Below are 22,537 nucleotides of genomic sequence, written 5' to 3' on the forward strand. Positions count from 1 at the left end.
TGAGGGTCACTGGGTACTGTCAATTATCCCCTTGGCTGCAGGACCTTTTTTCTTTCTTTTTTTTAACAAAAACCTGAACACATTTATTCAAAAACAGTTCAGTTAAGTTAAAATCCTATAATCAGTTCAGCCCCAATTCCAGTCACTTGGGTGCGAAGTGTAGATTTGTTACTAGCCACATCTGGGTGAATGCCTTGGTCCGCAGGTACAGGCTGGTGAGGAAGCTACCCTGCTTGTTAGCTGCCAGGGACAAGAAAGTCCTCCCCAGTTCTGAGCAGCGCCCTCCTCACCCAAGTGCCAGGGTCGCTGCAGGCCGCTCAAGGGCTCCCAGGTGATGGTGGCTCCTGCACAGGGGCGGACAGAGGCTTGAGGAATCGGGGTGAGGAAAGATTTGCCTGTAGCTGTAGTTGTAGTGAATGTAGCCGGGACACTGCCTCCTTGATGAGGTTTCCCGAAAGCAGGAGCTGCTGCAGGATCTGGTGAGGGTCGTCGTCGCTGGTGTGGGTCTCAGGCTGAGATCCAAGACAGTGGGACATGGCTGTGCTCTGGGGCCAACCCCGCTGGCACTGGCCTGAGAGAGGCTGCAGGATGCTTGGCTTGCCTGTCACCGGAGGTCCCTCACGGCCAGGCTGCTGAGATGCAGGGAATAGGGCACTGGCGCCCTTGGTGAGCTCCGCCACGCAGTAGGGAGCAGCCAGGCTCCACACGTGCCCGCGCTCCCACAGCATGCAGCGAATGGCTCAGGGGTGAGCTGGGGCTCTGGCCAGGGACCGGTTCTGTTCCACTGAGACAGCCATGACCAGCAGTGGCCCTTGGTATGGGGACCCCCTGGGAGGCTGCTTTCTTCTCTTATCTAGGGTTGATCAGCAGTACACCTGGGGAGCTACTGGCTGCCTACAGCCAGGTGATATTTCCTATTTTCCCTCTTGCCAACAAGGCCTGTTTACAAATATGCAGATTATCTGCATAGGGCAAGGGTCTTAAGAGCTTGGAATTTGAACTGAGTTACTTCCTCGGGAACTTCCAATGCTATAGAAGTCAACAACCCCCTACATAAAATTGGCATTTTTCTTTCAAGAGTGACCAGCTGTTTTGTCTTTATTAATCTTCATATCCCTTGTTGGAACCTGTAAGAAGTAGTAGCACTGGATGCTACATAGTGGAGGTGCTCACCAAGATTAAGAAAGAAGGGAATACACACTGACGGATCACCAGTGGATTTGCTGGCCAGCGCCAAGGTCAAGGTAGCCTTGGGAGTATTGATATGTGTAAAAACCATACACCTAGATGACCATGCCCCCTAATGTCGGAGCACACACCTGCCATGCATTGGGGCCTGTGTGAGGACTCTGCTCAGGTGCAAAACCCCAGTGCGCATATGCAAAATCCCCTTTAAAAGGTCCTGCCTCCTACTCTCCTCCCTTCTTTTGGCTCCTCTGGGTTAGCTGACAACTCAGCCCCATCTCTCCCTGCATTTCTGGTAAATAAACTTCATGTGGGTTGTTCATCCATTGTTCCTTTCTTTATATCATCATCTGCAGCTTAAACAAAAGAATAGCAATATGGCTGCCTCAACTCCTGAGAGAGTTAGGTTGGTAAGGTAATGTAAGTGTGCCACAGCTCTAGTCGGAGCTGGATTGTAAATAGAGAAGCACTGTCTCAAAAAGAAATTTAAAAAGGAGAATATAGAAAAATAGAAAAATTTAGCAATAGGAGATAAAAATGTCATGCATGGGTTTATTGGGATTTGTTTAGATATCAGACCAACAGTAACTTCAGTTAAAAATGTTATTCCTTTAGAGAGAGCAGGGCATGGGGAGGAGGAAATACACAGAGGCTGCTAGAGATTGCTTTGGACATGGTCAGGAAGGGCACTGAGTCAGAAAGAGTACCAACAGAAGAGAAAATAGAGAACTGGGTTTGTGCCCCATATTCAGGAGAGGGAAGCAGCCACAGATAACCTACAGCAGGTCAGAGGAGAGAAGGCTAGGGTAAGGTCAATGTCAGAACGTAGATAACTTGCAGCCTTGGGAGATGTAGCTGTGGCTGACACCAGTCACTTGTATAAAAACGCTATTGATACAGCCAGTCAGAAACTCTTTTAAGGCCTTATGGAAAAGAAAAGAAAGACAACATAGGTAAATTTGGATCTGTTCGAATTTTGGATGTTCATAATTCATGAATTGACTGTAACTGCTGTGTTACCAGAGATTTCAATTAGGGATTTTTCAGTTCAACAAACTGATCATAACCTAGGCAAAAGGAGAAATGTGAGATGTATGCAAGTTGTGAATGTTTGGTGTGGCCACACATGAATGTTTGATAAATGTAGGATTGTGAATACATGAATGCTGACAAATGGAACTGCTTAAATTGACTTGGATATAGTTTGTCTCAGACATAGTAAATTAGCTACCAAAATTGCTTTAATTATAGTCAATAAGAACATCCAGTTGGTCACTCAATGTCTTAAGAGGAGATGTTGATTTGAATCCTCAAGATTCACTTGGTGGAAAAATAACAGGAGCCCATAGCATTGATTGAGGGGCAAGGGAAATCTATGGATGATTATATGGAATTTGGCAGATGAGAAGATACAGAAATCCTCCTAAATTTTTATAGTTGTAAAGAAAAATCTAGAAAGTAAATGTTGATACATGATTTTTGAGAAAAAGCCACTCAGGAGACAGCTGCCTGTTAAAACCATTAATTGATTTCAAAGAAAATTGATAATCAGTTTCCAAATCTTGGGCTGTTGCAATTCACGCTAATGCATCCTTTCAGATTCCCAAAATAGTAAGGAGCAGTCCCATGAAAATACTATGTCATTTTTTACTAATGGTTCTTCTGATAGAACAGCAGCTTATGTTATTACTAGTAAAAATATGCAGGAGAGACGGCCCCAACCACAGCTCAGAGAATGAAGTTATGTGCTGTTGCAATAGTCTCTCAGCATCTAATAATATGATTCATTTAATCTATGTACTAAGAATCATTTTGTTTTTACGACTCTTTAAATTGTGGAGACAATTCTATATAGAGAGACTATTACGATCAGGTTAAAAATGTTATTTGGGCTCTCTTCTCCAGGTCCTGATAGAGCGACATGATGGAGGAATCTGGATCGGAGACAATCAGGTCGGCACCGACTGGTCAGAAAGTTGGCGTGGGCAGCCTCTCTGGGCAAGGTGATGGCGGCAGTGGGTCCTGGACCACAGGCATGGCTGCAGTTGCAGGTAGGGACGGCTCTGGCAGGGACACCACCAGGGGAGCTGACAGCGATGGCGAGATGAGTTCCATGGAGCTTCTGCAGTTCCAACAGCAACAGGCTCTCCAGGTGCCCAGGCAGTTCCTGTTGCAGCAAGCCTCCAATCTGAACTCCCCAGGGAACATGGACAGCAAACAGTTGGCCTCTGCAGTGCAGGTGCCTATGTCTGAGGCCATGATGTCACAGCACATCTCGGGCCTCAGTTTTGGCGCCCTTAACACCAGCTATCAGGCTGCCCTGGCAGAGAGCAACCTCCCCTTCCTCAGCAGATGCAGCAGAACCTGTCACCCCCTCAGCTGCAGGCCTTGCTGCAGCAGCAACAAGCTCTCATGCCCCAGCAGCTGCAGGAATATTACAAGCAGCAGCAACAACAGCTCCACCTGCAGATCCTCACCCAGCAGCAGGCTGGGAAACAGCAGCCCAGAGAGGCTCTGGGGAACACACAGCTGGCCTTCCAGCAGCAGCTCCTGCAGATGCAACAGTTGCAGCAACAGCAATTGCTCAACCTGCAGAGGCAGGGGCTGGTCGACCTGCAGCCCAGCCAAGCCTCCTGGCCCCTCCAGGCCCTCCTGCAAGCAGCCGCGTGCCCAACAGACCTGCCTCAGCTGTGGAAAGGCCAGGGTGCCCCAGGGCAGCCTGCTGAGGACAGCTTCAGGCAGGATGGGCTGGACCTGGCCAGCACAGCTGCCACTGCTACTTGGTTCGCCAGCGCCCCCAAGGTCTCCCCACCCCTCTGCCACCACCCCTTACCCAATAGACAGCCCCCTGTGCTCACACCTCGGAGAGACAGCTCCTCCCATGAGGAAACCCCCAGTTCCCACCCCCTTTATGGACATGGGGAATGCAACTGGCCAGGCGGTGAGACCCTGTGTGAAGACTTGGGCCAGTTTATCAAACACCTCAACACAGAACATGCTTTGGATGATCAGAGCACGGCCCAATGCCAAGAACAGATGCAGGTGGTCCAGCAGCTGGAGATCCAGCTCACCAAGGAGAGTGAGCGGTTCCAGGCCATGAAGGCACATGTGCACATGGGGCCTTCAGAGCCCAAGCCCTTCTGCCAGCCAGTGACCGTCTCTTCAGACCCATTCCCAGATGGCCTCGTGCATCCCCCAGCTCCAGCTGCTGCCCCTGTCACACCCTTGCAACCCCCTGGTCTGGGCTTTACCTCTTTGCATAATGGGGGCCCTGCCCGCAGGAGAAGCAGCCACGAATTCGGCTCCCCCATCTATTCAGAGCTTCCCAAGTATCATGATTACTTCAAGAATGTTGCTGTCAGGCCCCCCTTCACCTATGCCTCCCTTATCCGCCAGGCCATTCTAGAATCTCCAGATAGGAAACTGACTCTGAAAGAGATCTGTAACTGGATCACCAGGATGTTTGCCTTCTTCCGAGGAAAAACTGACAACTGGAAGAAAGTTGTGAGCCAAAACCTCAGCATGCATGAGTGCTTCGTGAAAGTGGAGACTCTCAAGGGGGCTGTGTGGACCGTGGACGAGCAGAAATAGCAGAAACGGAGATCATCAAGGATGACAGGGAGTGATGATCTCGGGCCTCAGTTTTGGTGCCCTTAACACCAGCTATCAGGCTGCCCTGGCAGAGAGCAACTTCCCCTTCCTCAACAGTCCTGACATGCTGAACCCTGGCTCAGCCTGCAGCCTTCTGCCCCTCAGCCAGGATGACATGGGTGCCCCTGGGGAGCCACTGCCCTGCAAAGGGAGCAGCAGCCCCCCTCGCCTCTCCCCTCCTCAGTAAAGCCACCAGGTGCAAATGAAAGAGGAGCCTGCTGAGGCAGAGGAAGACAGGCAGCCTTGGCCTCCCCTGGCTGCCCCCAACCCCAGCACTGTGGGACCTCGGGAAGACAGGGACCTGGAGGAGGACCTGCCAGGAGAAGACATGTCCTAAGGGCTGGGTGGGCAGGTGGGGCTGGCCACGACCCTGCCACCCAGTCCAGACCGCAGCCCACCCACCCCACTCTACAGCCCCTCCAACCTCAAGGCACTTCGGGGACTCAGATCAGGGAGACCTGGGCCAGCAGCTCCCTGGGGACTTTTGAGAGGGCCAGATCCGGTTTTGGTGTGGGCTCCTTGCATTTTTCCAGAGAATGGTGAATCTCCAATCTGGTTTCCAGAGTGTTATATATACCTGGTTTTGCTGATTCCATTCAGCTTTCTAATGAGCCATTGGATGCTAATGAGAAATCTGCCAGCCTTGGTGCTGATGGATTCTCAAAAACAGGTGTGACCGGTTATGGTCAGCTCCAACCTTAATCTGGGAAAGGCAGCCGGCAATAAGGATTTAAAAGAACAAATTTCCTAATTGTTGACCATGTCTGCTTAGGAAAGCTGGAAGCCAAGCCAACCTTTTCCCACATGTTCCTCTGCTGGCTTTATGCCTGGTTAAAATACAGTCCCTTTGGCTGCTAAAGGGGTTAATTTATCTGACAAGGTGTGCTCCTACACTCTTTGAACCCTATTTTACCTAGAGGGCAAGTTTGATCCAACTCTGCATTGAATACCTGCCCTAGACTGGACATTGAGGACATCTCCTCGGTTCCCCAGTCCTGGCCTTGTAGGTACGTCTGCCAAGCTTTGGGCCTGTTTCCTACATTACCTGTTTCTCTAGCATACATGGATTAGAAGAACATGCACTTAGAGACAAACATAAAACATTTACTCACCCAAATAGTTGAGGGTGAAACACTCAGAGTTGTGAAGCTGATTTATTTAACATAACAGATTTTCATAAAGGCTGTCTCATCATAGTCCTTAAAATCCTTCTTTGGGGGAGTTTGAGGCCAGCCTGGAATATGGTTGGACCATGTCTCTTTTTTTAAAGAAATTTTTGTCACATACTATTTTGCAGGTACTTGTGTGTCTCCTTTTTGACCAGCTGGTCCTTTCCTGTGAAATGACTCTTGCTCTCCCAATTTCTTACTGTTTTAACATCTGTGGTTACCTCAGGGTAAATGAACAGCTTGAGAGGCAGTCACCATACCAAAGCCCTGTCAGAGCTTTTCAATAAATTGTTAGCCATTATGGCACATTTCTTTTCCATACAAATTTTGCAATATTATTTGTCATATTTTGTGAAAATTCTTCTGGGACATTGCTTGTGGTTGATTTTCTGATTTGGGGCAACACTTGATTTCTTTAGTAAATTATGTTTCCTCCATTAATACTTATCTTTGGCTTTGCCGACATCACATGGCTTTTCTCCTCATTTCCCAACAAAATGATTTACATAAATATGTATTTTATGAAGTTGAATTCACTTTCTAATTCCTCTGCTATAGTTGAATTCTCATCCTGAGTGTAGGATTAGGTTGAAGGGAGGGAAGGTGAGCTGACCAGCATCCAGGCTCCCCCAGGTGGCCAGCAAGCAAATGTTAATGACCTTGGAATGTGAGAATTTGGGTTCCTGTAAAATACTGGACTTCAGGCATTCAGGTCAGAAAGATTTCATGGAAGCAGGAATTTGGTAGACATACACTTTGTCTATTCATTTTGGCTGTTTGTGTGTATATTGCCTCTGGGACTTGACTGGGTTCTTAACATTAGGAAACACTGAGGAATGACACCTGCAACCTGCATGAAAAGAATCCATTCTTCCAGAAAGACATAAAGGATATAAACTGCTGTCTTCCAAAAATGATATGGCAGCTTTTGAACTCTCTGTGAGGTGAAACAAAATAGATCAGTCAGCTACCCACAGAAGAAGGAGAGAGAGAGAGAGAGAGAGAGAGAGAGAGAGAGAGAGAGAGAGAGAGAGAGAGAGGTGCAGATATCATGCATAAAGTGTGAGAAGGGGGAATGGTCAAAATACATTGTGTATCTTGAAATTTTGAACACCAAGTACAAGACTAAATAAATAGATTTTCTGAAACAAAGAAGTCCATTCACATACAGATTCTCTTCTCTAAAGTTTATGGCTTCAGATGCTTCTCTCTTTGATCTTTGCTGAGGCTTGAACCCAGGGTATCATGCATGCTAGGTAAGTGCTCCCACACTGAGTTAAACACCCAGCAGTGGCAGATGTCATTTTCAATAAAGTAAACCCTCAGATATAGTTTCAATTTTAGGAACCAGGGTGATATTTCCTAATAAAAAATTCACAGATAGAAAAATATGTGCCAAATTTGGTTCAGAAGATATGCTTTTGTGTTGCCAGCATGGTATTTTGCCTTCTGACTATTCAGAAACCTTTCTGAAAAGCTGTAACAGGAATATTTTGTACATGTTTAAAGAGAGAGGTTCCTAATGAAACTGAAAAAGAAGAGAAGGCATCAAGAGCCATCTAGAAATACAGAGGAATTCCTGTGAAATGTCAACCAGATGAGATGGGAATGTTGGGAGAAATCACAGCAGAAAGGAGGAAGCCACTGTGCCATTCAAGTGGGTGCTTCTGGGCATTCCAAGTCCAGCACAGAAGGGATAGGAAGGACCTCAGCTGTCACCAGGATACTAACTGGCCAGGCACTGCAAGGAAAGCAGACACCTAAGCCAGATTGGCCATTGTCAATGGTTTCTGAGCCTTGGAGAATCTCTGGAGATTTGGAGAGTGCAGATGATACCCCTGACCTGGGTAATTCCTCCTGCCCTTCATCATGTTTTCTGGAAACAATACATGCTAGTCAACAATAAGAAGCAAAACACACTCAACAAAGTCAGAAATACAGTGGAAGAAAACCTTACCAAAGAAAGCATTAGAATTGACAGAGAATAAACAAAAGGAAGATTTGAATCATGTGTGACTGACACATCACTGAGATAAGAATAGACATTTCATCCACAGAACACTCATAAATTGGCAAAAAAAAAAAAGCCAGGGAAAGAATCTGAGTCAGGGTCTGGTGCTAAATACCTTTACTCTCAGTACAAAAATGGAGGTAGAGGCAGGTAGATTTCTATGAAGTTGAAGTCAGCTTGGACTTCCCAGCAAGTTCCATGACATATAGTTCTACATAGAGAGAACCAGTCTCTAAAAAAGGAAAAGAGAGGAAACTATTCTGTTTATTGCTAAAACAAAGGTAATAAAAAGGGAAACAAACAAAATACCACAGATGATTAGCTGTAAGTGCAACGTCACATGCAAAGAGCAGGTCTCCACATCAGTAGGCACAGTTGAGAAATACTCCCAAAGGACCAGGACTGTAATGACCAGGCCTTAATATCATCACTGGAGTGCTGAGGCAGTAGGATTGCCAGGATGACTAGACCAAATATGGCCCCATTAAAGAAAAAGAAAGAGAAAGGTGGGTAACAGGGAGGGGGAAGGAAGAAGAAAAAAATGTGGGTGCAAAAGAGAAGTGTGGAGGGGTAGGAAGACAGGCTTTCTCAAAAACAAAGTAAATGAGGAAGAAAAGGGGGAAGGAAAGAAAGAAAGAAGGAAGAAAGGGGAAATTGCTCATCAGGTAAAGTGCTTGCTGTAGGCAAGTGCTGATTTTCATTGCTGGGACCCCTATGGTGGACACAGAGAAGCTACTCACAAAGGTTGTCCTCTGACTTCTGCACTTGTGCTGTTGTTTTATGCTTATCTAAACCACAGGAAGGAACTTCAGGATATGCTCTCTTAGATAATTATTCTTTAGTTTGTATTGTGCATGTCTCCTTGTCATTATAAACAATACCACTACCAACACTTGTGCTCAAGGTGTGGAAACACATTTCTTTCTCATGGGTTCCCATCTAGGAGCTGTGGAATCTATGGTAAATATCTGCTTCATGCATTGAGGAATTTCTAGATTGTTTTCAAAGCAGCTACCTTATTTTACATCTCAGCAGCTGTGCATAAGGCTTCTGGTTCCATGGAATTCTTCTATGTAATATCTGCGTGTTGTAACTGTACCTGTCCAAAACTGACGAGGAGGTGGTGTCTCCTGAATTTGATTGTCATCCCAATAAGTAAATACATTTGACATCTTTTCATGTGCTTATTGATGACTTTTGTCTTTGAGGAAATTGTACTGCAAACATGGCTTGAAAGTTGTGTTATACACCTGTTTTAATATTTGATTTATTTGTTTTGGTTTTTAAGATTTATTTATTTATTATGTAAAGAGTGTGCATGCATGTGTGGCTACAGGCCAGAAGAGGGCACCAGGTTGAACTATCGATGTTGTGAGCCACTTTGTGGTAGCTGGGAATTGAACTCAGGACTTACTGGAAGTGCAGTCAGTGCTCCCAACTGCTGAGCCATCTCTCAAGCCTCTTTGTTACCCATCTTTCTGCAGGTTCTTTGAATGTTCAAAGTACAACGTTCTTGTCAGATAGATTCTTTGCAACCCCCTTCTTCTATCCTGCCAGTTTTATTTAAATTGTCTTTTTCCTGTTAAGTGTGCCTTTAAATGTCCCTTGGCCCCATTTTCTTTCTAGTAGTAAAGACTAAAACTGAACGCTCATCATATTAGGCAGGAATTCTACTAGTGATAAACATCCTAGCCCTTTCAGACTTTTGCGTTTGATGTGGGTTCTAGCTGACATGCACAAGATAAGCTTAAATTTACTCAGTAGATCAGGGAGGCTTTAACTTAGAATCCTCCTGACTCTCAATGCAGCTGATATTCAATTGAGCTATGAGGCCTAAGTTAGAGCATTCTGTTCTGTTATTGTTTATGGAAGTTTGTCCATTTCTTTTAAGCTGTCTAAATATTTTTGGCATACAACTTAAATAACTTAATTGAAAAGTAACATAGTGTTTTAAACTTATATAATGTGATATTATGAAACACATACAATGTATAAATACAAATTGTAAGATCTTATATTAAGGTAATTAACAATTATCTTTCTTCACATATTTGTGGTAATAACTCTTCATTGTCATTTCTTACATTTTTCTTTTTTAAGCACTTTATTCAATGTGTATGGGTGTTTTCACCTACAAATACTTCTGAGCACTGTGTGCATGCCTGGTACCTTGGAATCTGGAAGATAGCATTGGATGCACTGAGACCAGAATTACAACCAGAGGTGAGCCTCCATGTGAATGCTGGGAATTGAATCTGGGTCTCCTGCTATAGTAACCTGTGCTATGAACCATGGAACCATCTCTCTAGCCCTACATTTTTCTTAATAAATTAAATCTAGTCACATTGCAGTTTTCAAATATATTCCTTTTATCAACCATATGTCTCCTTCCAGATAACATTTCCAAGCTTCTATATGCCACCATTATATACCCATCCTCTATGGGAATACCATATAAACAATATACAGGTAAACAAATGTAAGTTTTGACTCTTTCTGTCTTTCATATAGGACTTTTTGTTACCTGCTGCATTCTAACACATTGCAGCAAATTGTAGGCTTTCATCTTTTATAGGTCTAATGCCGTTACAATATTCCTTATGATCCTTATGGTTTTGGAAATTTGGAAGTGGTAGCTCTCATTTCTTTTGTTGTTCTTGTAACTTGAGTCTTTTTTTCCCTGAAGATTGGCAGTGTGGTTACTCTTTTCAAAACAAGTATATTGTGGCTTCCTTGCTATTCTCCATTATTTTTCTATTTTGTATCATTAGTTGCTGCTGTTATAGTTTTCCTAGCTTTTGTAGAAGAGAAGGTAGGTCCATCTAGGCATAAGTCCTCATAGTCAGTTCCTCTACAATTTTGAATATCAAACAAGTCAGAAAACCTCACAAATCCCATGGCTATACATTTGAGATCTGCTCCCCTCTTCTTGCTGCCATTGCCATGATGTGAGTTCCCGGGTCCTTCTTGTGTGTTCTGGGAAGACATTCAGGACACTTATGCCTGCTGGTATCCATCCTGCACCTCTCCCTGTTCACACCTTTACCTGTGCTTTAGCCATGTCTTCCTGAGTTCTGATGGGTTGGAGAACTTGAAGAATATAAACCCATGTCTTAAGGCCTCCTGCTCCTACTCTCCAGCTGTCAAAACTCCTTCCACTTAGATCCAAAGAGAAAGAAATGTCATTTCTCATGGGTGCTGTCCCTGTGAGAGCACTATTGCTATGACATTTCATTCTGAGATCCAGGGACAACTTCCTAGATGGTCAATTAAACTGGGCTAATGGACACTGTTTTTAGTAGTCTTCATAAACATACAGATGTCCTGTTGTGAACCAAGCTCTTAACTGACTGCCCTTGATTTTCCTTATACAATTAGGGAGGACTATGTGACTCATATCCTAAGATTCCCTTATTCTCCCATAAGCAAATACTAGTTGTTTATACAAGTAATAGAACAGCCTTCAGAGCCCTTAAGCATAAGGCAGAGACAATTCTGCTGGCTTCTCTCTACTTTCATGATTCTCAGCAGGTGTCCACGTGTCCACTGATATTTATTTATTTTTGTCTGTTTCCTTTTTTTGGTTAAAGTAAGCCCTCGGCTAAACAAGTTTACTAAGTCTGTCACATAACCGCCCCACATACCTACACACCCTTTGTCTAGTCTGAACAATGTATCTCTCTCTTTATAGAATTGGTTCCACCATGTCAGTTTGTACATTTGTGTCAGATTCAATAGAAATCAAGCTGGCAAAAATAGAAGCACAATAAAAGTCATATATAAAAAAGTTTGGCAAAATACTGGAGAGGCAGAAAGAAGAAATACATACAGACATACAAATATACATACATACATACAGACAGACATACAAATATACATACAGACAGACAGACAGACAAACAAATATACATACATACATACACACACATACATACATCTTCAATGTTTGAACATGGTTAAAACTGTAATTGATGATGTGTTTTAATTATGTTGTCTACTATGATCTGGAGCACAGAGGGTATACAGAGCTCACAGAGCATCTCCACTCAGTCTAGCTGTGCCTCCTCAATGACCATGGAGTCAGTGGCTGGCATATTTGTGCAAAACACAAAGGGTATGCATACCTACACACCTTTTAATAGTTGACTAATTTTCTCTCAATTTTTGTCTGCTTTCTTTCTTTTAGATTTCTTTCTTCCTTTTTCTTTATTTTGTGTGTAGATATGAAACATTTCAAATATATGAAAAACTTGAGATGTATCTACAATAATAGTTGTGTTAGTTTTTGGTAGGTGAGACAAAGATACCAATGAGAAAATTGAAGAAGCTAATAGGGCAGAGATTCTGAGGGTCCACTCAATGTTCATGACAATTCAGAAGCACAACTCCCACCATGAAGAACACAAGAGATCATTAATTCTAGATCCAAACATGAATGATCTATGACCTAGGTATGAATTCCCCCAAATTCTGTTTTCCAACAAGGCAACAGTTTCATGAAGTTTCACAGAAACATAAAGAAGGATATACATTAAAATACTTTGGTGAAAGCCCTCTGAGTACCAGTTGGGAGGCTTGGAGAGGCTCTGGGACCTCCTACAGTGAAACCAGTGTTTATCCCTTGTGTACAAAAGGAATTTAGTAGACTATTACCTAATGAGGGATATTCTCAACTCAGATAAATGGAGGAGGTTCTAAGTGCTCCCCACAATGATATGACAGACTTTGAAAACTCCCGCATGTAAGACTTCACCCTCCATGGGTTATGGATGGGGGTTGGATGAGGAGGCCATTGGGGGGCATGGGAGGTTGGGAGGTAGAAGGAATTGGGATTGATTTGAAAAATGATTGTTACTAAACTAAATAAAAATCAATTAAAATAAAATAAAATACTTTGATGAAACTCGGGGTATATGGGTTAGAGCAGAGTGTAGAGAGCCTACAGGATGCTCGTGGTGTACACACCTTTAGTCCCAGCACTTGGGAGACAGAGGCAGGTGGATATCTGTGAGTTCAAGACTAGCCTGGTTTACAGAGTGAGTTCCAGGAAAACCTGCAAAGCAACACAGAGAAACCCTGTCTCAAAGACCAAAATAAAAAATTTTTACAGGCCTTCTATTTGGTAGAAACAAATCTTTGTCAGCTACTACATTTCAAATTGTTTTCTTTATTAAAACAATTGTATCATATCAGACAATATGGTGAAAAAATGGCATGATGGTTAGACTGGAATATATCTAGAAGATCATGAATTTTAATACTTCATCTATACAGAATGTCACGGCTTGGGAGGGAATAGGAGGTGTGACCTTATTCAGATGGGAGTGGTCTTGTGAGAAGAGTATGTCACCAGGGGTTGGCTTTGAGGTTTAGCTGCCCAATCTAGGCCCAGTATGTCAACCTTTCTGCTGCCAGTAGATATGCGTGTAGAACTCTCATTTTCCCCCAAACCATGTGTACCTGTGGGCTGCCATGCACCCCACCATGAGTATAATAGACTAAACTTTTTTAAGAGTTGCCATGTTTCTGCTGCCTCTTCACAAAATAGAGCACTAAGACAAATGGCTACTACTCTACCTAAAGATAATCCAAGATAAATTGTTATTAGGCCCTGTACCTGTGTCAAGCCAAGCTCTCCAAGAATCAGTGAAGTTTTAAACCATTAATCAGCCTTGCAGAATGCCCAATGAAGATATGGAATCCTTCAGGGAACATCAGTTCACAGTTGCTTCATCCTGTACCCTTGGGCAGAAAATTTCAATGGCTGGAGTAAGTTACTGACAAACTTCTTCATGACATGATTTCCAGAAAGCAAAGAAATACAGGAAAGACAAGGGAAAGATGTAACTGCCAAAACACATTTCCAGTGATCCATTTCCTCAAACTAGGCCCCAGGATATAAAGAACCCATATCCCCACAAATAGCACCATCATCTGGGGAACCAGACATTAACCACAAGAGCCTGTGGGGACTTCTTGTGATCAAACTGTAAAAATGGGCAGACACTCCACACCTAGAATTCACATTTGTTAGCCATTTTATAACTCTGTCTTATCAAGTATCAACAGCTTGTCCAACATCTACCAATTTTTAACATTGTGTTTTTAATTCCTGCTTTTGAGCAGATGTCTGTGGGACCTACAGAGATGGTAAAGCATTGTGTGCAACCATGGAGAACTGATTTTGGATTCTCAGCACCAACATTAAAACTCAGATTGTAGAGACCTGTGCCTGTAAACCCAACTGAGGGGAACATGGAGACTAGAGGATCCCAGGGATTTGTTTACTTTACAGAGAGAGAGAATCATTGAACTCCAATGTGAGACACTGTCTTGAATGAATGAATAAATAAATGAAATAAATAGATGAGAGTCATTAAGGATGGCATTCATATCAACCTCTGGCCTCTCCACACACATATGCTACACATCATTTGGAGTCGATTCCCTAGGTAACATGAAATTACCTTAAAAACCATTTCAAAACAAAACAATGACAAAAACTGGGAGTTTGGAAAGGCTGAGAAGACAGGCATGCTAATCTTGTGAGATTAAATAACTCTGATGGAGCAGGAACCCATGGGTGAGGGAGATGGAGGAAGAGAGATGCTAGAACTACCAGAGACACTGGAGACAACCCTTGTGGGCTTGTGCAGCCCTCCTGGAGGGAGCAGGAGAGACAACGTGGGGGGGGTGGAGCCAGCGGGGTCACTGAGAGAGAGTTGGGCAGCCCTGAATCGCTCTAGCAGCCAATTCCCCTAGACTGGACTGCACTGCATCCACTCTCCAAGTCCCACACTATGATGCCACCCCCCACCCCCACCCCTGCCAGACAGGACCACACCTCCTTGCTATCTGCTGCCTCTGCTTCTGCACTCACTCTCTCTCATTCACACACACACAGGCTGCTGCTGAGGCTGAGGCTGAGGCAGCAGAGGAGAGGGCAAAGGAACACCGTGGACCCCTCCCAAAACAAGCACCACTGACGCACAGCTTCCCCCAGAGAACCGACCGTCCCTGTCCCGTAGGCACCTGGCGTACACAGCACCACAAGCACAACCTCTGACTCCTTGACATCCTGGCTTGCTATGGCTTCCACATGGGCTGGGAACCGAGGAGGCTCGGGGAGCTGAGGTGGCCAAGGCTGTGATGGGGGGCAAAGGGGAGGCAGGAGCACAGCATTGGGAAGAGGCCAAGGGAAAGGCAGGGGCGAACATTCTTCAGGGCTAACACGGGAGAAAACGATGATGACCACCCGCCACCAAGGCACCCAACACACATCTGAACTGAGGGAGATGGAGGGACCATGTGCGTGGTCATTAAAGCTAACCCCCAGCCACAGAACCCAGAAGAGTGCACTGAGGGCGGGGACGATTGATCGTCAAGCTATGCTCAGACAGGCATAGACCCTGGAGGAACCCTGTGTCGCAAGTGCATTCCAAGTGTTGATGATCAATGTCCTCCAATTCACATTTATTCTCGCAGCTAGCTGCACTCTTCACCAATGCAGGAGCCCAGTGATCCACCTCTAAGAGTCAATGATTTGGATGTGGGAAGAGACAAACTTTACCCAATGGGAGCTGACAGCATCAGGGTCCCCACCACCATCCCCCACTGCAGACACTTCCAATGGACACAGGAGTGAAGGGAAGGACGGAGTAGAGGTTCACCTCAGGCCAGCTAGCTAGACATAGAAGAAAGACACAACACAGACTCTAGAGAGGGTCGGGACTGGGGGAAAAGATGCAGAACGACTCAGGGCCGGTGACTGGCAATGCACCAGGCAAGCAGTGCGCCCATGTCAAGACCCATTGGCACCCAAGGGGTGTTCCCGTCCCAGACCACAGCTAGACCTGGGAAAGGCCTTGTCCACTGAAGGAACTGGAGTCCCAGGGAGCCGCCACCAGACGCCCACCCCCCATGGGCCATCTCCCCCCATCGAACCTGGGGACCGAAGGGTATCTAGAAGCCCCGGATTCTTTAAACCTACTCACTGGAAAATAATAGCCAGGTACCAGAAACAACACCCAATACCACAAGACATGCACCAAACCACACTGGCTTCACCACCACCATGCCTCCTCCTCCCCCTCTGAGCACAACAGAACCAGGGACACACCTCCTGGCGAGAAGAAGGTATATGTAGGCTCAGTCGCAGAGCACCCCCAACCCTGCTCTCTCCTTAATGATCCTTCTGCAGGTTCACCTGCAGAAACCTTGTTGGGACTTTTACTTCCTCTAGATAGCCAAGTTCGACTTCTTCTCAGCACGCAACCAGGGCCATGGGCAGACCCCGCAGCGCCAATCTGAGGGCCTCACTAAACCACCCCATTGGTAGTAGTGACAGGCAGTGTGTACAAAGGGCAGGGACTTAATTAATGCAAGCTTATGACCCGCTAACTTGAAAGATGAAGCTGGCTGTGCCAGGTAACTCTTAATTGGCTGGCTGACTGGCATTTGATGTTGGTATGTTGGACTAATAAGTACTGATGCCTTTTTGTGGATAATTTGCCATATCCTATTCTCAATTTCCAGCCCTTCCCCCACCTCTAAGTGGCACTAACTCTTCACTCCTCCTCCTGTCTCTTCACCCCCTGCCACTTTCCCTACTCCCCTCTCCTGTCTCTCTGCTTTCCTCCAAGGCTTCCCTTGCTGCTATCCTCCCTCTGTTCCCTTGCCCTCTGGCTGCCTCCTCCCCTTCCTCATGCCCCTTCCTTCCCAGTCCTCTGCTCAGGTGCATTTGATCAGGTAACACAGAGAACTTTACCTGTGCTGCCTCCCCCAAAAATGTGCATGCCAGTGCACCAGCAGCCAGTGTACAACTTGTTCTACCTGAAACCCCGAATAAAGTCAGGCTCCAGACTTCAAAAGTGGTCTTGAGCTGCTGCCTGTGAATTTCAATTTTGTTCACTTTTGTAATTTGAATTTGATTTTCTTCATAGAACACTTGCCAAGGCTGAGAAGGAGGGAAATATCTGACTTTTGAGTGTAACTAGAAGACCAAATGAGGAAAAATGGATGCAAGACAAAGGCAGTGCCTGGAACCCTTCCTCTGCAGAAACCTTCAAAGACCTCAGCCATGAAGAGAAGTCAAGCTAAAAGGTAAGGTTATACAAATGGGATGTTGACTTTGAGAAACTATGGTTAGGGTTAGAATCAGGGTTACGGTTATACTTATGTTTAGGTTTAGGGTTATACTCATGTTTGGGGTTAGGTTTAGGATTAGGTTTAGTGTTCAGGGTTCAGGATTAGGGTAAGAATTATGATTATGTTTACGTTTCAATGTTACACTTGCGTTAGGGTTAGGATTAGGGTTAGGGTTAGTATTAATGTTAGGGTTTAGTGTTAGAGTTAGATTTAGGGATAGTGTTGGGGTTCAGGGTACAGGGTTATGGTTATGTTTGTTTAGGGTTAAGGTTAGGGGTTAGTGTTAGGGTTCATGGTTAGGATTAGGGTTAGATTTCAGGGTTCAGGTATAGGGATAGAGTTAATGTCCGGTTTAGGGATAGATTAAATGTTAGTGTTCGGGGTAAGGTTCAGGGAAAGGTTAATGTTATGGTTAGGGTTAGGGGTTGGGTTCGGGTTGGGGTTTAGGGTTAGGGTAGAGTTAGGTTTACAAATCCGTGTTAGGTTTAGAGTTAGTGTTATGATTAGGATTAGTGTTAGGGTTCAGGTTTAGGGTTATGGTTAAGTTTAGGGTTAGAGTTAGAGTTGGAGGTTAGTATTAGGCTTAGGGTTAAGTTTAGGGTTAGGTTTAGGGGACAGGTTTAGGGTCAGTGTTAGGGTTAATGTCAGGGTTCAGAATTATGGTTAGGTTTAGTGTTCAGGGTTAGGGTTAGGGTTAGTGTTATGGTTATGATTAGGGTTGCCATTTGTGTTAGGTTTAGGGTTAAGGTTTGGTTTAGCTTTAGGGCTCTTGGTTAGCATTATGGTTAGTGTTAGGATGCATGGTTATGGTTTGGGTTAGGGTCTGTGTTTAGGATTGTGGTTATGGTTAGGGTTACTGATAGGGTTAGGTTCATTTATAGGGTTTGGGCAAGTGTTAAGTTTTAGGGTTCAGGGTTAGGATTGGGGTTCAGGGTTAGTGTTAGGGTTCAGGGTAAGGGTTCATTTTTATAATTAGGGTTAGAGTTCAAGTTTGAGTGTTAGTGTTCATAGTTATGGTTAGGGATAGGGTTTCAAGGTTAACGTTAGAGATAGGGTTACGTTTAGGGTTCAGTGTTAGGGTTCAGAATTCTGTTTAGGGTTAGGTTTATGGTTCAGGGTTAGTGTTTGGCCTGTCCCCATCTCTCCTCTTGCTATTCCCATCTCCATGTCCAGCAACTGGCCCGGCCCTGGTTATGTTTCTGGTTAGGGTTAGTGTTAAGGTTATGAGATAAGTATAAGGTTATGGTTAGGATTAGGTTTCAGGTTTAGGGTTAAGATTAGCATTAGTTTTAATGGATAGGGATAGAGTTCAGGGTTAGGGTTAGGGCAAGGGTTAAGGTTAGGGATAGTGTTAACGCTTAATGTTAGGGGTTAGGGTTGGGGTTCAGATTTATGTTTAGGGTTAGGTAGGGATTAGCTAAGAGGTTAGAGTTATGGATAGGGTTATGTTTATGCATACGGTTATGGTTATGTTTAGGGATAGGGTTAGGGTTCACTGTTCAGGGTTAGAGTCAGGTTTTTGGTTGAGGGTTAGGGTTATGTTTAAGGATTAGGGTTAGGTTTAGGATTAGGATTATGGTTAGGGTTCATGGTTAGAGTTAGGGATAGTTGTTGGGTTCAGGGTTAAAGTTAGGGTTCAGGGTTACAGCCAAGTCGAGGTTTAGTGTTAGGGTTAGGTTTGGGGTTAGGCGTCCCTTTAGGGTCAGGTTCAGGGTTATGACATTTTTGTTTTTGATCTCAGAATGTTGAATGCTTAGGGGACTATTAATATTTGCACAATTTGTGGATATTACATTGTTTTGGAATTACATATGGATCATTTATGCCTTCTCCCAAACGTGCTGCTTCTGTAATTATCTGGGAAGGATACTACCCCACCCAATTTTAGGGACATATCCTTCTATTTGAACATTATACTTCCCAATTGAGGTTGTGACACACATACAGAAATCAAGGGTCACTTTAAGAGACTTGAATCATCTGACCCAGTACTTACTTAGAAAAAAGACAAAGTAAAATAAACTTTAAAAGGTCAACAAGTTTCAGTGGGGTAGAGGAGTTGTATTCAGATCAGATCACAAGCCTCTTCCCACTATACGTTTAGGAAATTGTGTGGCCTATAGAACAAGAAAGTGAAATTAGATAAATACCAGTGGCCTTAGTAAAGGCCTACTCCAAGATCACGTCCAGGGTATATAAAACATCCACAAATGTGTCGAAGGGTAGACTTTTATATCTGAAGAGGGTACACAGGGAAACGGATATTTTCTGACGGTAACTTTCTCCTTTACATCTTCTGAGAGATCTCCACCTGACAACTCTGTCTCCACACAGCTATATTGTATATATACCACTGCATGTCTGTCTGTACATACAGACATCTATCTCCTGCCTAGCCATGCATATCAACACAGTCACAGCTCTTTTCTGTACAGCTTCATCTTCCTTGTCTGTGCACAGTTGCAGCTTTCAGCATACAGACACATCTTTCCCTACACACATCTCTCTTACACACACATCTGTCTCCTACACAGCAACATCTGTTTTATCTTTCTGCACACTTAGCTACGTCACTGGACATATTTCTTATAGTTCTTACATCTTTCACACAGCGGTGTAACAGGGAGGAGGAGGAAGGAAGGAGAAAAGAAGGACGCAAGTGGGAGTGGAAAGAGCTGTGAAGAGGGGAGGGAAAACAGTCTTTTTGAAAGAGAAAGGAAAGTAGTAAGGAAAGAAAGAAAGAAAGAAAGAAAGAAAGAAAGAAAGAAAGAAAGAAAGAAAGGGCAGTGGGAAGGAAGAAAGGAAAGGAAGGAAGGAAAGTGGGAAAGAAGGAAGGAAGGAAGGAAATAGAGATTGCTCATCAGGTAAAGTGCTTGCTGTAGGCAAGTGCTGATTTTCATTGCTGGGACCCCTATGGTGAACAAAGAGAAGCTACTCACAATAGTTGCCCTCTGACTTCTGCACTTGTGCTGTTGTTTTATGCTTAACAACAGCACAGGAAAGAACTTCAGGATATGCTCTCTTAGACGATTATTCATGGCCAGGGTCCGCGCCTGCAGGCCCTGGGGTCCACAAGGCATGGAAGTGCCTCTGGGAGAGCCTGATTGTAGCTGCAGGCATGCTTGGCTGAAGAAGCTGGGGGAGGTTGTAGGCAGGGTGAGAGCTTTGCATTTTGCAGTGCTGTTTGAAGGGGGCAGGGGGGTGGAGGAAGTGGAAAGCTGCAGAGTCGCCTGGGAACTCCGGGGTTAACCTTGTTGAGTCTGCCAACAGGGAGCAGATCCACCTGGTGAACTATGTGGAGGATTACCTGGACTCCATCGAGTCACTGCCTTTCGACCTGCAGAGGAACATCTCGCTGATGCGGGAGATTGACGCCCAATACCAAGAGATCCTGAAAGAATTGGATGACTTCTCTGAGAAGTTCAAGCATGAGATGCACAGCACCCGGAAGTGGCGAGTGCTGCACCGCATCCAGAGGGCCCTGATCCGCAGCCAGGAGCTGGGCGATGAGAAGATCCAGATTGTAAGTCAGATGGTGGAGCTAGTGGAGAACCGAACCATGCAGGTGGACAGTCACGTGGAGCTCTTCGAAGCACACCAGGACATCAGTGACAGCACCAGCAGCAGCCGCAAGCCCGGCAAGGACAAGTCCAGGAGTGATGTAATCACTCAGGCAGACAAGCAGAATAACAAGAGGTCCATGAGGCAGCGAAACGATGAGAATAGAGAGAATGCATCTAATAATCACGACCATGACGACATCACCTCAGGAACGCCCAAGGAGAAGAAAGCAAAAACCTCAAAGAGGAAGAAACGCTCCAAGGCCAAAGCAGATAGGGAAGCCTCTCTCACAGACCTCCCCATGGACCCCAAGGAGCCCACCTACTGTGTGTGCAATCAGGTCTCCTATGGAGAGATGATTGGCTGTGACAACCATGAGTGCCCCATCGAGTGGTTCCACTTTTCGTGTGTGGGACTCAACCATACACCAAGGGGCAAGTGGTACTGCCCCAAATGTCGGGGAGAACGAGTAAACATTGGACAAAGCCCTGGAAAAGTCCAAGAAAGAAAGGGCTTACAGCAGGTAGTTTGTGGACATTCACAGGTGAGAACAGAACCCACCAGTGTATTTAAGGTGTCGCTGCCTTTTCAGAAGTCTGAGGATGCTCAGATTCGTATTTTTAGAGAATGTTAGGAACGGATCCTCTCCATGGGATGGCATGTGTCGTCATGGTGTACCTGTGACCAGACTGAGTCTGCAGATCTGCATTTTAGAAACTACAAATACAGGTTTTGGCTTGTCAGCAAGTGTCAGACTGGTTTTGGGGCTTGGGGAGTGACTTGGAAGTAACTGAACAGATGTATGAAGAAGAGATTTGATTTGGCTGTTTTAACAAAAATGTTATGGTTTACAAAAAAAATTAAATATTAGCCAGGTTGCTGAAGTACAGCAAGTGTGCTTCTTGCTACCATAATGTAAATCCACATGACAAGTTGGTCTAAGGTTTTAAGTCTAAATATTATTTTTTTAAATGGTAAATGGGTAATATTTCATGACATATTTTATACATGGCCTATTCACCAACTGGCCATTGTTAATGACTGGGTACATTTTTAATAGGTCAGACACAAGTGGTCCAGGCAGTGGGTCCAAGTCTTGCCTTTGCTACCCTAGGTCATAGTGTAGCCACCTTTAACTTATATGAAGTGTATAAATGTACATCTCCTAGACACCTTGCTCCTGCTGTATTATAACCAGAAGTGCAGCCTGGTGCTGTTGTGAAGCCAAGGTGTGGGTCCTGCTGTGTGTGTGAGCTGTATAGATGTGACATCAAGAAATAAATGAAACTTGGCTAGTTTTTTTCTTTTGCATTTAATTTTAACATAAATCATTTTAAATTTTTTGTCTTAAAAATTTATGCACCAGCAGTTTAGACAAAGCCTTAAGCAAATTGTATATTATTGATCTCATGTAATAAGGAAGTAGACATTGCGTCCATGCCAGAAAATAATTGTCACAAACTACTTAGATCAGAGTTTAGGAAGTGACTGTGTACTTGAGACCCAGCCACACCATGTGTTCTGCGTGGCCTGTGAGCTAAGAATGGTCTCTGTGTTTCTCAGTGGTTTCAAAAATCACATTTCATGATGCAAGAAAGTCTATGAAATTCAGATTTGAGTGTCTATAAATAAAAACTCATTAGTATACACACACGTGCACACGCACCACACACACACACACACACACACACACACACACACACACACACACAAAGATTATTCATTAGTTTGTATTGTGCATGTCTCCTGTGCATTATAAACAATACTACTACCAACACTTGTGCTCAAGGTGTGGAAACAAATTTCTTTGTCA

At 44.5% G+C, this 22,537-nt stretch overlaps 2 protein-coding genes and 1 pseudogene across 2 annotated transcripts; 2 read left to right on the forward strand and 1 right to left on the reverse strand.

Annotated features, from left to right (window-relative positions):
- Window positions 1-236: 236 nt before the first annotated feature.
- LOC113838363 lies at window positions 237-797 on the reverse strand (annotated as a pseudogene).
- Window positions 798-3,106: 2,309 nt separating this feature from the next.
- LOC113838358 (forkhead box protein P4-like) lies at window positions 3,107-5,173 on the forward strand. Its single transcript, XM_027434109.2, is given in 3 exon segments — window positions 3,107-3,470; window positions 3,515-4,808; window positions 4,810-5,173. Coding segments are annotated over 3 exon segments (2,022 nt in total).
- Window positions 5,174-20,419: 15,246 nt separating this feature from the next.
- Window positions 20,420-21,251, forward strand: LOC100762870 (inhibitor of growth protein 1). Its single transcript, XM_027434111.2, is given in 2 exon segments — window positions 20,420-21,189; window positions 21,191-21,251. Coding segments are annotated over 2 exon segments (729 nt in total). The 5' UTR covers window positions 20,420-20,521.
- The last annotated feature ends 1,286 nt before the right edge of the window (window positions 21,252-22,537 follow it).

This window comes from Cricetulus griseus, unplaced genomic scaffold (assembly GCF_003668045.3).
Source record: "Cricetulus griseus strain 17A/GY unplaced genomic scaffold, alternate assembly CriGri-PICRH-1.0 unplaced_scaffold_1, whole genome shotgun sequence".
NCBI classification, from domain to species: Eukaryota; Metazoa; Chordata; class Mammalia; order Rodentia; family Cricetidae; genus Cricetulus; species Cricetulus griseus.